Below are 16723 nucleotides of genomic sequence, written 5' to 3' on the forward strand. Positions count from 1 at the left end.
AAAAAAAAAAAAAAAAAAACTTCAGTCAATTCAAAGAAATATTTTATGTCATGTTGTTCTTACTTTATATTTGGGAGGTTCTTTAATGTGAAGGAAATTTTGTTTAAAACAGAAGGATGGAAATGCCTTAACATACATTTCTGTGTGATAATCTTCCAACTTATAGATTTATTCTTTAGTATTCATTTCCCACTATCTGAGTAGTTTAACTGATTATATACTATGTAACAATGCTCTGATTGTGCTCAGGTTTTTTTCTTCATGCTACAGTGAATGTAGAATAAAATTGCAGCTATCCCATTACACTAATTTTAGGCCTCACAATTATATGATGGATTGTGAATCCACTGGGATGAGATCAATTTTACTTAGTAATTATCATTTTATGGTTGTCAGTAAATATGCATTTGGATGTTAATGATTTTTCCTTTTAGCTTTGTTTGGAGAAAAACTATATTCTAGTTCTTTTTAGGTTTACAAAAGATACTGCAAGGTTCAAGGATGAGTTAGATATCATGAAATTTATTTGTAAAGATTTTTGGACTACAGTATTCAAGAAACAAATCGACAATCTAAGGACAAATCATCAGGTATTTAGATAAATTAAAGTCTACTGCATAAGTCTTTGTAATTCTATATAAATATCTACTTTAGCGACTTATTTAAGTGTTTCTCTGACATTGTAAGTTGTTAATTAGCCATTAGTTTTAGGTTTCTCTAATAGGGTACAGTCAGTGAAAAGAGACTAACTACCAGCATTGATAATTGTTCCTTTCCCCCAATTAAATTATTGTTTTAAAAGTAGCAAATAATAGAATGATAAAGATTTTAGATCTGGTTCCTTACCAGGTAGTGGTAATAATAATAGAACCACAAACATAATTTTTTTTAAAAAAAAAATGAGCCCCTGTGATTGTCCTGTCTCATTCAAGATTAAAAAAAAAAATCTATCCAAAAAAAAAAAAAAATCTTGGGATAGTAGCAATACATTTTGACTTTCCCTCATATTTAACTCTTAAATAACTTGCATTGTTTAGTTCTCATTATAGAATTTTCTACTCTTACATTGTTACTGTAGAAATTAACAGATTGCATAGGAAACTATACATTTAAAATATTCATCTTTATTTTATAAAACCTATATTTAGCATGGATTTGGCATTCTGGTTAAATTAAAAATAATAATGTACCTGGTAGCTACCCAGGAGCTCCTCAGTGGTGCAAATGGTTAAGCACTTAACTACTAGGCCAAAGGTTGGTGGTTTGAACCTATCCAGTGGTATCTCAGAAGGCATACCTAACTACCTGCTTCTAAAAGGTCACTACCTTGAAAACCCTATTGGGAATGTCTACTCTTTACATATGAGGTTGCCATGAATTGAAATTGACTCAAGGGCCACCACCAAGTACCTACCCATAGGATTTATTGTTTTCATATAACAATACCAACCTTAGCTCTGATTTGAAATGCTAATGGGAAAAGGTGACTCTGCTCTGCTTATTGACTGATTATTATATATGATTTAATAATACATAACTATTCAAAAAGGAGCACTAGTACTGTAGTGGTTACGCTTTGGGCTACGATCCACATGGTTGATGTTTGAAACCACCAGCAACTCCTTGGGAGACAGACTGCGCTTTCTACTCCCATAAACAGTTGCAGTTTTGGAAACCCACACGGGGTCCTGTGAATCAGCCATGACTCAATGGTAATGAGTTTAGTTTTGGTATTCATTTGAGCTAGCCATGCATTACTAATATATTTCTATGCCCTCATGGTCATTCCTATAGGGTAGAGTAGAACTGCTCTGGTAGAATTTTCTAGATGATCTTTGTGGGAACAGATCATCAGTGACTGGTAATCATGAGCCACAGACCTTTAGCAGCTGAGTGACCAACCACTAAGCCACTAAGACTTCTGTGGGCTGAGGTTTTAAAAGCTAGATAGTATGTTTCATACATCTGTATTTTCAGTGTCTAAAAGCATTAAAAAATAATTAGTGCTATGAAATTGTGAACTCACATTTCTTAAACTTAAACATTGCAAAATTCTTTAAAGAAAAATTTGACTATGGAAAGAGGAAGTTTAATAACTAAAAAGATCTAAAAGAGATAATTTTTAATTCTATAAACCCATGTAAACTTTGAATGTCTTCTATTTTGGAATAGGGGATCTATGTACTTCAAGACAACAAATTTCGCCTGCTTACACAGATGTCTGCAGGAAAACAGTACTTAGAACACGCATCAAAGGTACTTAATGAAATAGAAGATGGGGGTTTTAGTCGGAGCACTAGAACTGATTGTGATGATGTATATACAACTCTTTTTAAAAAGTAATTTAATATTGGAAGTGTATGATATTTCAATATTGTATCAAGAAAATTGCTAAAGAAAAGAAATAAGAAGAAACCAAACTTGACCAATGGATACCATGGATGAATGAAGAAGAGTTTTTGGTTAGGGGGCCTTGAATTTGTGTTAATGGTGGTGAATAATTTGTTAATGGTGGTGAAATAATTTGGAAAAGGCTATCAATAATGGTTGTACAACATGAGTATAATAATCAATGGCACAGAATTATACATATAGAATTTTGAATTGGAGAATGTTATGTATATTTTTGTCACAATTTAAAAAATTAATTACACAATAATGAGTACAAAGAAGAAAATGTTCTAAAATTGATTGTGGTAATCGTACAATTCTTGATATGATAGGATTTATTGAGTTTTATGGCATGTGGATGAAATGCCAATAAAATGGTTTTAAAAAAAGATGGAGGTTTTCTATTATTAAGGAAAAAACAGAGCTACAGGGTAAAGTACAATATCAATTATAGTAGTTTCTTGAATTAAAAATAGATTTTAAAGTTCTTTTAGGCTTAAATGGTTTTCTATAAAATAGAATATATGTCCATCATTTTAAAATAACATAATAAACTGTAGTGAGTGGGTTTATGATTACCAGTTAAAGAAACAATTGGTAGATTCTTAAATATAGCATAGATTTGGAGATATTAAAGCTTATAAAACTGATGTTAGGCCAACAAGATGTAACACAAGTAGAGATACAGGAGGATTAGGGGAGGGTGGGGGGAGATAGGGGGAATAGATCACAAGGATCAACCTAGACTTCCTCCCGGGGGACGAATAATGGAAAAGTGGGTGAGGGGTGACAGAGGATGATTTAAGATAAGGAAAAATCAATCTATAACTTATCAGGGGTTCGTGAGGGAGGGTGGGTAGGGGAGGGAGGGAGAAGAAATGGGGAGCTGATATCAGGGAGAAAGTGGGAAGAGAATGCTTTGAAAATGATGATGGCGGCACATGTGCAAATGTGCTTGACACACTGGAGGAATGTATGGATTGTGATAAGAGATGTAAGAGCCCCCAATGAAAATAAAACTGATGTTAGGTTTACAAAAGTATTCTCTTGTATGTTACAAATTTATAGCTAGCATTTGTTTCTAATACAAAGTTTATATTACATGTATTTGTGTTTCTGGATTTTTTAATCTGTGTAGAAACGTAAGAAATCATATTAAGTAATCATATTTATTGAAGAACGCTGACAACAGATTTGTGCATTAAGTTATATAGCCCCTCGTGGACTTGCATGTTCTCATTAAAAAAATGATCATAACATTATCTTGAGGTTTAAATGTCTGGAAAATGCTTAACATAGATACTTTTCACATACCACCCCCCAAAACAAACTAACAAACCCAAACCAAAAGCGCTTCACCTTTCTCCTACAGAATAGCTGGTGGTTTGGTTTGTTTGTGGCTCAAGTTGTAGCCCCGCTACGCCACCAGCACTCCGGATGAGATTAGTACTTTGAGAGTTTGATGAAAGCTTTATGCCCTTCTCACAATCATCTCCATATAGTGATTTTGACTTTCGTAGACTTGTTACTCTATGGTTAAAGTAGGCTTGGATAGGTAATCTTTAAGGGTTTTTTTCAGCTAGAAATGTCATGGCCATAGATCTAATTACTTATGTATATATTAAATAGCAACTATTTTATTTATGGGTATATTGTGTTACCATCACATAATACAAAAATGTGGGTATCAAAAAATCCTTGGATTTATTTCAGCAACCTCTATTTTTGCCCTGGCTTTGTCTTAACTGAGTCCTGTTCCCATTCTTAATTTCTGTGGGACAAGGTTTCTGAACTTCTGCACTATTGATATATTGAATTAGATTATTTGTTGTGGGGGACTGTTTGGGCATTATAGGATGTTTAGCATCACCGACTAGATACCAGTAGCATTCCCCAGCTAGCTGAGCTTAAGTAATGTAGATATGTTTTAGTTGCCAAGAAGTTGGGAAAGATGTTTTGAAATTGGATGATTGGAAAAATCACCCATGAATCCCACCAAATCTCTCAGCAATTTGGACATTTCCCCCATAACCCAATATTTAAACATTCAGCAATGATTCATTGATAGCATGACTTACATAAATGTCCTATTTATCAATAGTTTTACTATTTTAGTAATTTTTTTTTCTTTTTAGTATTTAGCATTTACATGTGGCTTAATCAGAGGTGGCTTATCAAATTTGGGAATAAAAAGTATTGTAACAGCAGAGGTGTCTTCAATGCCTGCCTGTAAGTTGAATTCAAATTTCTTGTAAATGTTTTTAATAACATTTTTCAGATTTTTGGTTTGTTTTTTGATAGAGGAATTGCTAACATTTTCATGCAATGTTATTATTTTAACTTTTAGTATAACATTTAATGTAGCATACTCATACATACTCAGTGATTTCTGAATTAAAATAAGCAATTGTTTAGAAAACCTAAAGAAATCCAATTATATTGGACAAGAGATGATTCTTAAGTTCTTAATTTTTAAGGGAAAAAAATTTTTAAGTGTAAATTTCTCTATAGTATTGAAAATAAGTTTATGCTTTTAAAACAGCTTTCTAGATCTATTACATCAAGCTAGTTTAAGCCAGATCTTTTCACTGGCTATATTACCTTTCCACTCATAGTGATAATTGGCAATTGAATAAACAGTAGGAATCACAGAGAAACAAGGCATCTACTCACAAATCAGCTAATCATCTCTTTAAAATGGAACTGAATCTATTGGGAAGTGTGGAAAGTTGTTTGATTTAGTATGTTGCTTGACTGAAACTACTTTTTAAGTACAATAGAAAGTTGATCTTTAGGCTTGTTTCATTTGTAAGTAAAGTAAAAAAGAGGTTTTTCATGTTTTCTTTTTAGGCAAATTTCAGGTGATGATACAGAAGCTGTAGGATATAATGAAATTCAAGACTTCAACAGTATAAAGAAATAAATTATTCATGAAAGCATTTCAAGTAGCAGTGATTTAATTATATCTTTGGGAGTGTTTCTTAATGTAAGGTTAATTGCTAACATATATGATGAATGCACTGTTAAGCAGTAGATTGTTTTAATACAAAGTTATTACCCCACAATGTTCAGTTTGATACAACTCAAAATGAAAGCCTAACTTTAAGTAACCAAAAACCGAGATATAGGACCTTTATTTTAGACATATTTGTTTATAATACAGGACCTTTAACCTCAGAGAAAGCAAAACTGAGTGTTCAAATTACAAGTATCCACCAGTCCAAATTGTGTAAGAATTAACATGTGCTAAAGCAGTGGTTCTCAACCTTCCTAATGCCGCGACCCTTTAATACAGTTCATGTTGTGGTGACCCCCAACCATAAAATTATCTTCATTGCTACTTCATAACTGTAATTTTGCTACTGTTATAAATTGGGCGACCCCTGTGAAAGGGTCAATTGACCCCCAACGGGGTCGCGACCAATAGGTTAAGAACTGCTGTGCTATAGTTGGAACTTGTTATTAAAAAAAGCAAAAATACACTAAGTTAAAATTTATTTATTTCTCTTAAAAGAAAAAATGTATAACTGTATAAAAATGTCATGTATAGTTTCATAATGCATATCTAAGGTACCTAAATTGTTTAAAACCTAACTTTCACTTTTAACAACTCATTCTTTGACAATGCCATTAAAATACTCCTAGTTAAATGAAGTTTAAATGTAATGTAACTGTGTTTACAAAGAATTTTTATTCTTCTCCACCCTATGCATGGGAATACTAGCAAAAGTTCTGCCATCCTTATTTCCTTCTTCCCTCATCCCCGAGATAGAAGCCACTCAAACAGGACTCATCCTTTGACGTCATAAAACAACAGCTTAACAAGTCAAAAAGGTCAGCCTTGAACACTTTTCTCTCTCAGGAACTCCAGTGACAATAGTAATATAAAAGATTCGATAGGAAACTAAGGGAGCCAATGAGGTATTAAGTATGGAGTAATAACTCAGCAAAGGAGGGTGAGAATGGTTGTACAACTTGTATGTAATCAGTGTCACCAAATTTCACTTGTAGAAACGGAATTGGTATGCTTTGCTGTGTATATTCTCAACACAATTTGAATATCACTAATGTCATCAAATTGTCGAGTTAAAAAAACTGTCTATGTAGAAACTTTTGAATTGATGTATGTTTTGCTGTGTATATTCTCAACAAAAATAAAATTTCGAACAAGAAATAAAGGTATTTAGCATTTAGAAAAACGAACCTTCATTGGGCTCATGTGGTGCTTTCTTCCATTTCCAGGACCTGTCTATGCTGCCTTTGTGGTGTGAAGACCAGGGTATTTCTTTCTTGGGGAAAGAAGCCTGCACATCTCCTTTTCAACTTTCTTCTCCCACAAGGCAGTTTAGCCACTTCAAAAAACCCTAAGTCTGTTCAATCCTCATCAATTCAGTGATATAAAATGCTCCAGGCAAACTTACTCTTTGGTGTTGGTCTGATTCTTTATCCTCTTAATACTGATGTACATCATTCAGATTAGCCTAAACTTCTAATATTCTCATACTTTGAATGAGAAAGTAAAATAGGAAGAGAAAGGGAGGGAGCAAAAGACCTTACTTATGTGATCTGACCTAAGCAGGTATCATGAATTCAGCTGTTTTGGGAACTGTGATAGGATCTGAACTGTGATCTGCACATTGATGATTAAAGCTGTACTGTTTCCCATTTAATTTTACTCATGCTTAAATTTACTTGACACATGGAAACAGGCAGTAAGGAGCAATGGCACACTAAACTTTTTCGCTAGGTTCTTTTTCGCTAGGTTCTGTACCACAAAGCGATTAGGAAGGGCAACTCACTGTAATAAATTGAATAAAAGATATTAAAAAGCATGAAATAAAAACTAAACATTTTTTTATAGAAAGGTGCAATATTATGTCAGTTTAATTCAAATAGATAAAGTAGGCCTAATGCCATAAATAAGGAGCCCTGGTGGTGTACTGGTTATGTATTAGGCTAACCTCAAGGTCAGCAGTTCAAAACCACCAGCCACTCCCCGAGAAAGAGGAGGCTTTCTACTTCCAAAAGAGTTAGTCTTAGAAATCTACAGGGGAGGTCTATCCTATCCTATAGGGATGCTGAGTCTGAACTGACTCGATGAGTTTCTAGAATGCCACTGGGCTGCTAGGAGTTCAAATCCACCAACTGTTTGTGAGAGAAAGATAATGTGGTCTGCTCCTGTATAGATTTACAAAGTCTTGAAGATCTATATAAACACAAACAATGCCATTTAGTCACTTCTGCCTTATCGAGTATCTTACTCTTATGAACGATCTTTTCTACCAGGCATCTCTTTCTTCAAGGACTACTCTATCCTGACATCTCTAAAGTGAGACGAAGGCTCACCATCTGTGCTTTAATGGGGGGCTTGTACAACTCTTATCACAATCCATACATACACATTGTGTCAAGCACATTTATTGCCATCATCCTCAAAACATTTGCTTTCTGCTTGAACCCTTGGTAGCAGCTCATTTCCCCCTCTCCCTTCCTCCTTCATGAGCTCTTGATAATTTACAAGTTATTATTTTGTCGTATCTACACTGTCCGTTGTCTCCTTTCACCCACTTTCCTGTTGTCCAGCACCCTGGGAGGAGGTTATATGTAGACCCTTGTAATTGGTGCTCCCTTTCCAACCCAGCTTCCCAGTATCACCACTCAGCACTGGTCCTGAAGGGATCATCTGTCCTGGATTCCGTGTGTTTCCAGTTCCTATCTGTACCAGTGTACATCCTCTATCGGATTTGTAAGGTAAAATTGGGATCATGATGGGGGGCAGGGGGAAGGAAGCATTTAGGAACTAGAGGAAAGTTGTGTTTCATCATTGCTACCCTGTACCCTGACTGGCTCATCTCCCTGCGACCCTTCTGTAAGGGGATGTCCTGTTGCCTACAGATGGGTCTTGGGTCCCCACTCCACTCTCCCCCTCAATCACTATTATTTTTTTGTTCTTTGATGCCTGATACACACTATCCGTGCTTCTAAGGAACATTTGGCTGTACTTCTTCCAAAGACAGTTTTGTTTGTTCTTCTGGCAGTTTCATGGTACTTTTAAGTATTTGCCAACACCATTCGGGACAGTCAGTGTTAATGAAGAAACTGTAGAACTACTGCATTCTCTGAAAACTAGTTCTATGTACATATACACCTGAAGATTCTTAATGAGTACTAATAGCATGCTGCACTTTTCTGAAAAATCCAGCATCAACTGCTTAACTTTAACCTGCTTTTTGATCATGGTACCATTTTCTGAGGAAACACCAGGCCACTGACATACACTAGAATCAGTACTAAGGCACATGTTTTGGGAAACATTTCTTAGAAGTGAGGTGGGGATCTGGTAACATGTTTAACAAAATGCAATCTCAGCATGGACATAGATTAACATGATCTTTTGGAATAATTTTGTAAACATTTTTTGCCTTTCTAAAAATGCTTCTGATTAAGATCATATAATCTTAAAATTGATTGAACTATAATTTTAATCTAATTCAGTCTAGTCTTTTTAAAAATAATCTCTTAAAATTCTAGTTTTAAAATAAAACAACAACTTTAATTGTGAAAGTTTTGATAAACTTTATAAGGCTATACTGATAGTCTGCATACATCATTACACCACCGGTTTATAATCTCTTATTTCTTTCAATACTTATGAAAAATATCAGGAGTATTAATACCAGGTTGAGTCATTATTAAACTGTTTTCATCCAGCTTTCTTCTAAACGGAAGTGTTCTCTGAAATTTTATTCTTCTGTGTGAGCACTGTGCAAAACATATACTCAGCCACTATCATGGAAGAAATGTAAATTAAAACAATTATTGACATACTTTTATTAACTCCACCCCTGCCCACAATAGTGGGGGCTTCAAAAAATTCATGGATAAAGAATTAAAAGGTAATTACATTTTTCTTAGAAGCCCCTTCAAATGGGAACATCACTTACCAGCAGAAAATGTGAGGCTCTCTAACATAGCTAGTTGTGTGGACTGGGTATTTAAATCCTTTGTGGTAGACACTACTGGCTGCCTATCCAATGTCCACTTTCACCCTCATCTCACAGAATCTTACTTTTGTCAGGATTGACGATGTGACTGGCTAAAATATGTTTTTCATCATTACCATTAGGTCTAGTCATGGTCATAATTCTGGCAAATGAGATATGAATTGAGGACTTTTTGTAAAACTTTGCTCCCCTGATGTAGGCAACAAAATGGAGTGGTATCTTCTTTTTTCCTCCCTGTAATGTAGAAATGTAAGGCAAGAGATAAAGCAACCATGAAAGATAAAATCTATATAGTAGGATAATGAAAGTGAAATCTGAATATAGTCTGACATATTTAAGACATTAGGGAGCTGCTGCATCGGCCCTGAACTACTTAAAGCATATTAAAAAAAAATGTATAAAGTTAATTAACTGCAGTTAGCCCAAGTTTTCAAACGCAGTCTCAACTGACAGGCTCTTAAAATTTGTAATTGTACTCTTGGAAACTTCTGATCAAATTCTGAAAAACAACAAAGTGGCATACCTCAGGATATTTATGGTAGCATTTTCTAATTTAGATTAATAGGAAAAAACAAAGTAGATATTCAATGGTGACATGTTTAAGTAAATTATAATAAAAAAACCTTGGACTATTAGGTTACCTTTTACTATTGAGTTTAATGAAGGTCTAACAAATACAAAATTACTTTGACAATTATAGGTTAAGGCAAAGTAACTGGTTGCCTGATTTAGTTCATTCACACTAACCTTTTTTTCTTCACCTCCTATTTGAGATACAGGAAAGGTTTATACCTTCATTTTATTACTTTTGGAGCAAGAGGTGATCATGTTATAAACTGGGGCCAATGGATAAACATAAGCCTGCTGAGGATTTGGGGGAAAGGTTCTGTTTTTATAAGAAAAAAGCAAATTTGAATATCCATGGCTATTTGAATTATGTTACTTAAAGTAGAAAACATTTTAACCTAATTAAAAAAAAAATCTGTAATGGGAACAAAGATTCACTAGACTAGAAAATTCAAAATAGTTGACCTAAAATGGTAACAATATTGAATATGCTTTGTTAAGAAAAATTTTTGTTTGTGCAATAAGAATTTAAAAATTAAAAGTATATTTAAAGGAAAAAATGTGGGCTAATTTTGTTGATTTTAGACTATAAACTCTTGCCATTTAATCTAGATTATTTTAATTCTAGTACCAAGGATATTTATCAATTAACTTTGTTTTGTTCAAAAGTCAAGAATATTTTAAGTAGCCCAAACATTTTCAATAAAATTCAATATGTACAAGGACTTACTGTAAAATTTCATGATACAGTTGCTATACAGGCTGTTTCAGCAATAAATGGCACTCAATTTGTTTCAAAAGCGCGTGACTGCTAAGAACTGTTCATACAGGTAATCATCAATGGTGCGATTTTCCAAGATGTTTCACACATTGAAAACAGTACAACTCATTTTCTGAGTAGCAACCTCTGTTGCGGAGGTTAAGGGCACTTCGTGTAGTATTGTGAAGCAGTCTGCACTTCCTCGGCACTGCGTCCGCAGCATTAGGCTGCCTCTACCACAGGTATCTTTTCTCTCTGCGAGGTCAGCAACATCAAGATGGCTCATCTGCTAAGTCACGTTGGTCAAAATACCTATCAAAAAAAGAATGTTATGTATGCATTACGATAGTAAATTGAAGTGCTACTAGTGACAGATGATTGCTCTGCCATTTACTAGCTTTGAGACTGTAGGAGTTACTAAACTCTTGCTATGATATTCTCATCATGTGTAAATTGATAATGCCCTTGTGAGGATCGAATGAGTCCCTATTATGAAAGGTGTGTTAACAATCATCATCAATATTGTTACTGTAGACGAAGAAACTCGAGGTCAGTGTGCATGTGGGAATGGGGAAAGGACCAGGATTACTTTATCTCCCCAATATTTAAGAATATCATAAAGCTATGGAAAGGCATGTGATAAAAACACTAATCAATAGAGCAAAATGTCAAGTGCTGAAAGAACTTTCTGGAAGGTAAATTGTTGAGGGCCTCAGGTTTAAAAATGCATTCCCTTTGAGTATATCTAACTCTTAGAAACAGGGATGTTTGTATATGGATCTTCATTATAGTATTATTTGCCAAGAAAAATGAGAAAAAATGGGAAGGATTAAATAAATTATGATATAAATAACATTGTTTTCTTAAACACTATTTTCCTCAACTATTAAATGGAAACAAAAGAACCCATCCCCCACTGACAATACTATTAGAAAACAAGAGGCCAAGAAAAGGAGTTAACTATACCTGCTAACCAAGCAGATTAATAAATTCAAAGCTGGAACTCTCTCATCATCTTTATTGTCCTAAAAAAAAAATTAACAAAAATGGAAAGGTAATTTCCCCTCCAAATATTCATGAAAAACATTTCCCTTTAAAGATACAAAAGCATGGTGATTTTATGACAGTAATCATCACAAGGAAATAAACTGAAATATCACTGCCATCAAGTCAATGCTGGCTCATTGTTACCCAACAGGACAGAGTAGAACAGACACCAGTGGATTTCTGAGGCTGTCTTTGAAGGAGCAGAAACTTACCTTTCTCCCTAGGAGCAGCTGGTGGATTCAAACTGCCTGATGCTTAACACACTGTGCTACTAGGGCTTCTTTCACATGGAAATAAACCAAAACTCATAGCCACCTACTTGATTGCAACTCATAACAGCTGTATAAGGCGGGGCAGAACTGCCCCTGTGGGTTTCAGAGATTATAACTCTTTATGGGAGTAAAGTCTTGACTTTCTCCCTTGGAGTGGCTGGTGGTTTCAAACTGCTGACCTTTGTGTTAGTAGTCTAAAGTGTAACCACTATGGGATCCCACCACATGGAAATAGGAAGCCTGCAAATAGAGGAAAGTATAGAGCTAATAAACCTCTACAGAAACTTCTGAGCTCATCCTTTAAAGAAAGATTCTTAACAGAGAAAAGAATTAAGAACTAGGGGCTCCAAGAAGGGAAACAACATTTTTTTCTGGTTCCTATTAACGGAGCAACCAAATGTTCTCCATGAACAATAATGAAAAAGATTAAATTAAAAAAATATATTTTCAGACACTTAAAATTGAGCAGGAGGTACATTTTGGCTTCCAGCCATCAGGCATAGCAAAATATATTCTAGAGCTGAGCTTTCAATTTTGATACAGGTAGGTTTTGAACTGTAAGTTCTTAAAAGTTTATTTTAAATTTTAGCCAAAATAAGAGGACATATGGAAGGCAGTGTTAGAGTATTAAAATTATTGTTATACATTTCAAGGAATAGTCACAATGTCCTGTTGATGTTAATCATATACATATTAACTCAAACTTGAAATTAATTCTATGTTTTTAATATGTTCAATCATTCTATATGCTAAGCATTACAGGGAACAAAACTGGGTAAAACAAAAAACCCAACAAAACCCCAAAACAAAATCCCGTCATCGAGTCAATTCTGACTCATAGTCACTTTATAGGGAAGAATAGCTCTGCTCCTGTGGTTTTCAGGCCTTGATGGGAGGAAAGGCCTCATCTTCCATGGAGCTGCCATATTGTTCCTAGCTTAAAGTATACATTTCCCATAGTCCTTCATGGCCATGTGAATAAATTCTGGCCAATGAACTATACAGGCAGGTATGCCTGTGGCGTCTGGGGAAGTTGTTTAAAGGTACGGCGTTCATCTTTCCAAATACTTATGATGAGACACAGTGACTGAAGCGCCAGCAGCCACCTTGCATCATGAGTTGGGTTTGAAACCATGTGCAGCACAGCTCCAAGCTGGAGTCACTGTCACCTTAATCTACATGCCCTTCAGACTTCGTTTGAGAGACGATTTGTCTTTTTATATATTTAAGGTCTGCTTCTGTACAGATGCACAGCCTCAGAAACCCTAAAGAGCAGCTCTATTCCGTCTTACAGGGTTTCTATGAGTCAAAATTGACTCAACAGCAGTGGGGTTTGGTAATGTGGCCAAATTTAACCCAAATGAATAAAAATATTTCATGCTTTAGTATATTCTTGAACTCTCCCTCCCTCAACCCTTTTTAATTACTATATAAATCACTGGGTGCTTTCAAGTTGAAATAGAAAGTTGCAACTTACCACTAAAAGCCTAACTTCAGAGCACCTTCTTGCAAGCTGCCGGATCAGTGAGTGAGCCTCAGGTAATAACGGCTTTTCAAGACAAGCCAATAGAGCATAAAGCCATCGTCCCTAAAAAGAGTAAAAAAGCAATAAGTAGGCACACTGGACAATAAACTTATGAGTAAAATCACAGACCATTTAACTGTGTTATGCTTTGATAGAGATAGATTAAGAATCAGTCATCTGTGTAGTCACGTTTTATCCTTTGGTCTTATAACTAGGGCACGGGATACTTCAAAATAGTCCTTAAAATGTAAGTATTAACTCCCAATAAATAATAAATGAAAATAAATAAATACCAAAGCGCAGGAAACACAATAAAAAATAAAACAAAAAACCTCATGTATTTATTAATGTAGTAAGCAGACATGAACTCTAACTCCTAGATAGAAAAGTACATTAAAATATACCGGTAAAGCCTTGCAAAAATGTTTTTTCTTAATCTTCTAAGGACATAATTTTGGAAGAACCATGGCTGAATGAATTTAAAAGCAGTTTTTTAATGCAGTTTTTTTTAAAAGCAGTTTTCTCTTTAATGACAATGTAGAAAAACTGAATACAAATAGCAAAAGGAAACAAACCTATAATCCCACCACGCAGATAAAATTTCTAACATTTTTCTTTTTTTTTTACATTTTATTTGGGGCTCATACAACTGTTATCCCAATCCATACACACATCAATTGTGTAAAGCGCATTTGTACATTGTTTCTCAAATCTAACATTTTTCTTATGCACATTTTTTCAATAAAATTTCTTTAGTATGAAACTATTTTGTAGCCATCTTTTAAGTGTACAAATCATGCAACGAGCATTTTCTCATGTTGTTAAATGAGATTAACAGGAGACTGTTCTGAACTATTCTCAACATTGCACTATATATTCCTCATACTTTCCCATCACTGCTGCCTTGTTCTTTTTCCTCCTAAACTCTGTGAGATTCTAATGATAGCTATATATCTTCCAAACTTAGCCTACTCCTGGAATGTGATAGGGAGACATAATTAACATATTTATAGAATGAAAAGAGACATAATTTTTAAATGAAAGGATGTTTAACCGTGGATAGACCAGAATTTACTTCACCAAGATCCTATTGTTGAATACCTAAGATTTCACTATCAGACACCCAAAAGATATTAAATTGTAATTCAATATCTAGATTCCAATAAATTGTTCCTTACAATAGGAACAAAGGCATGTATTTAAGGTATAGTTAATATACCAATATATGGAAAAGATACTGTTTTATTAGTACTGAAAACAATAAAAGTTACATTCATTTTGAAGTATAATTTGAAAATTATCAAAAATTGTAAAACAATGTTACGTAGAACTACAGGAAACCTACATTTGCTGAGATACATTTTAAAATGTATTTCTTTGGCTGATAAACATTTTTAACCTACAAACATGACAATTTCATAGGGATGTGGGTTATGTGTTGGCCATTCAGTGGGGAAAAGTTGAGGCTTTCTACTCTTGTAGAAAGATTTACAGCCTTGGAAATCCACACGGGCAGTTTTACTCTGTGATATAGGGGTTATGATTTGCAATCTACTCAATGGCAGAGTTTGGTTTTATTGAGAAATGAATTTAATTATCCATAACTGCTGGCAATATAAACTGGTTCATTTCTTCTGGAGAGCAATTTGGCAAAATGTAAAAGTTTAATAAAGCCTTAACCTAATAATTCTAATCTAGTAATATCCTACCTTTTGACTATTGTGAGTAGTGTTGCAACAAATATTGGTATACATGTGGCAACATATATAACCATCTTGGGTGTACTTATTTTGTGAAGACACTAAGCCATATAAGGGCAGAACTGCCACATCACATGGTAGTTCTTCATTTAATTTTTTAAAATCCAGAAATATTGAGAAAAATTTTTAAAAAGTGAGAATGTGCATAACTTAGTCAAGATAGCATAACTTAAGGAAGGTCAATAATGAAAGCATCAAAAGTAAACTAACATACATTAAGACAGGAGAAATTATGTGAATTATATTATTACATAAAATTATATATACATTTTGAAAAGTTAACTAAAATAAAATGTATGTATTTAATATAGCTATGTAAAAACACTGATAAAATCAGAAACAGCGATTTAAAAGGTAAGAATGTTTCCTCTGTAAAAAGTAAATAGTAAAAAACAACAACAACAAAAAAGTAAATAGTATATTAAGCTCAAAACCAAACTCACTGCCTGCAGCCAATTCTGACTCACAGTGACCCCACTGGTCAGGGTAGAACTGCCCCTGTGGGTTTCCAAGGTTGTTTGAAACTACAGATATCGTAGAGATTTGAAATAAAAACGTAAAATTTAAAATAAAAACCTAGTAATAAAAGGATATGGTCATTACACGTCTGGGCAAATTTGTGTAAGTAATGGCTGAATAGTAGTTGAGGAAATTATGCGTTCTTAGGCACCTACAAACTTATGGAGGGAAAAGATTAAATCTTTGTTTAATGACCAGCTGCTAATACATAGAAAGTGTTCAATAAGCATTTGTTAAATAAATGCACAGTACAGTCTTGATATGGAGTTTCAGGGTCTCAGACACAGACTTTTGCAAATATCCTCATATCTTTTTCATTCAGACAATAAAATTTATTTCAAAAGATAAAATTCCTTAAAATAAAAGGATTAAGCTGGTAATTCATTTATATAATATCCATCAAATTAACTCAATTTTGAAAGTTAAAAATACGCTGTAAATGTAAAGCGATAAAGTCAATTAGCAGTGTAGCCACAGTTGTTAAAAAATGTATATTGTTTGGGGTTGAGTCACAGTAATTAGCTGGGTGACCTTGAGCAAGTTAGTTAATCTCTCAGTGCTTAGGTTTTCTGTTAAATTGAAACAAGATGCGTAGGTTGTTGGCAGACTCAAACAGTTATGACACACAAAGTCCTAGAGTAATGGCTGCTTACCTAGTGCCTGGTAGGATTATGGTGATTTCTAATACCCTTATATGAACTACATTGGAAAACATGTTTTAAAGTGCATTTAAAATCCCACTCAGTGGGACAGGAGGAGAATCAAGGGAAATAGAGGAAAGAGCTGGGAGGAAAAGGGCATTTATAGAGGTCTAGATAAAGACATGTACATATGCAAATATATTTATATGAGGACGAGGAAATAGATCTATGAGCCTA

General features: G+C 34.2%; 2 protein-coding genes across 8 annotated transcripts in view; one reads left to right on the top strand and one right to left on the bottom strand.

Annotated features, from left to right (window-relative positions):
• TRAPPC6B (trafficking protein particle complex subunit 6B) overlaps positions 1-6811 on the top strand; it is a 15305-nt gene extending 8494 nt beyond the window's left edge. Inside the window, exons 3-8 of one of the 5 annotated variants that reach the window (XR_006679869.1) lie at positions 473-590; positions 2173-2256; positions 4527-4620; positions 5242-5252; positions 6116-6225; positions 6634-6811. Coding sequence is in view for 4 of the 5 variants with exons in the window: in XM_045287825.1 (XP_045143760.1) it covers positions 473-590; positions 2173-2256; positions 4527-4620; positions 6116-6192 (373 nt within the window). In the remaining variant the exon portion in view is untranslated. Of the gene's footprint in view, positions 1-472; positions 591-2172; positions 2257-4526; positions 4621-5241; positions 5331-6115; positions 6601-6633 lie in introns of those variants that run through there. The other 4 variants (XM_045287825.1, XM_045287827.1, XM_045287824.1 and 1 more) reach the window with 4 other exon arrangements.
• A 2396-nt stretch (positions 6812-9207) lies between these two features.
• GEMIN2 (gem nuclear organelle associated protein 2) overlaps positions 9208-16723 on the bottom strand; it is a 25303-nt gene continuing 17787 nt past the window's right edge. For all 3 annotated transcript variants that reach the window (XM_004698548.4, XM_045288194.1, XM_045288193.1), the window contains 3 exons: positions 13519-13629; positions 11689-11747; positions 9208-11034 (listed from right to left, as the gene is read on the bottom strand). In XM_004698548.4, the coding sequence (XP_004698605.1) occupies positions 10995-11034; positions 11689-11747; positions 13519-13629 (210 nt within the window). In that variant the 3' untranslated portion in view covers positions 9208-10994. The remainder of the gene's footprint in view (positions 11035-11688; positions 11748-13518; positions 13630-16723) is intronic.

Source organism: Echinops telfairi, unplaced genomic scaffold, assembly GCF_000313985.2.
Source record: "Echinops telfairi isolate 266 unplaced genomic scaffold, ASM31398v2 ScPeMD7_18;HRSCAF=68, whole genome shotgun sequence".
In the NCBI taxonomy this organism is placed as follows: domain Eukaryota; kingdom Metazoa; phylum Chordata; class Mammalia; order Afrosoricida; family Tenrecidae; genus Echinops; species Echinops telfairi.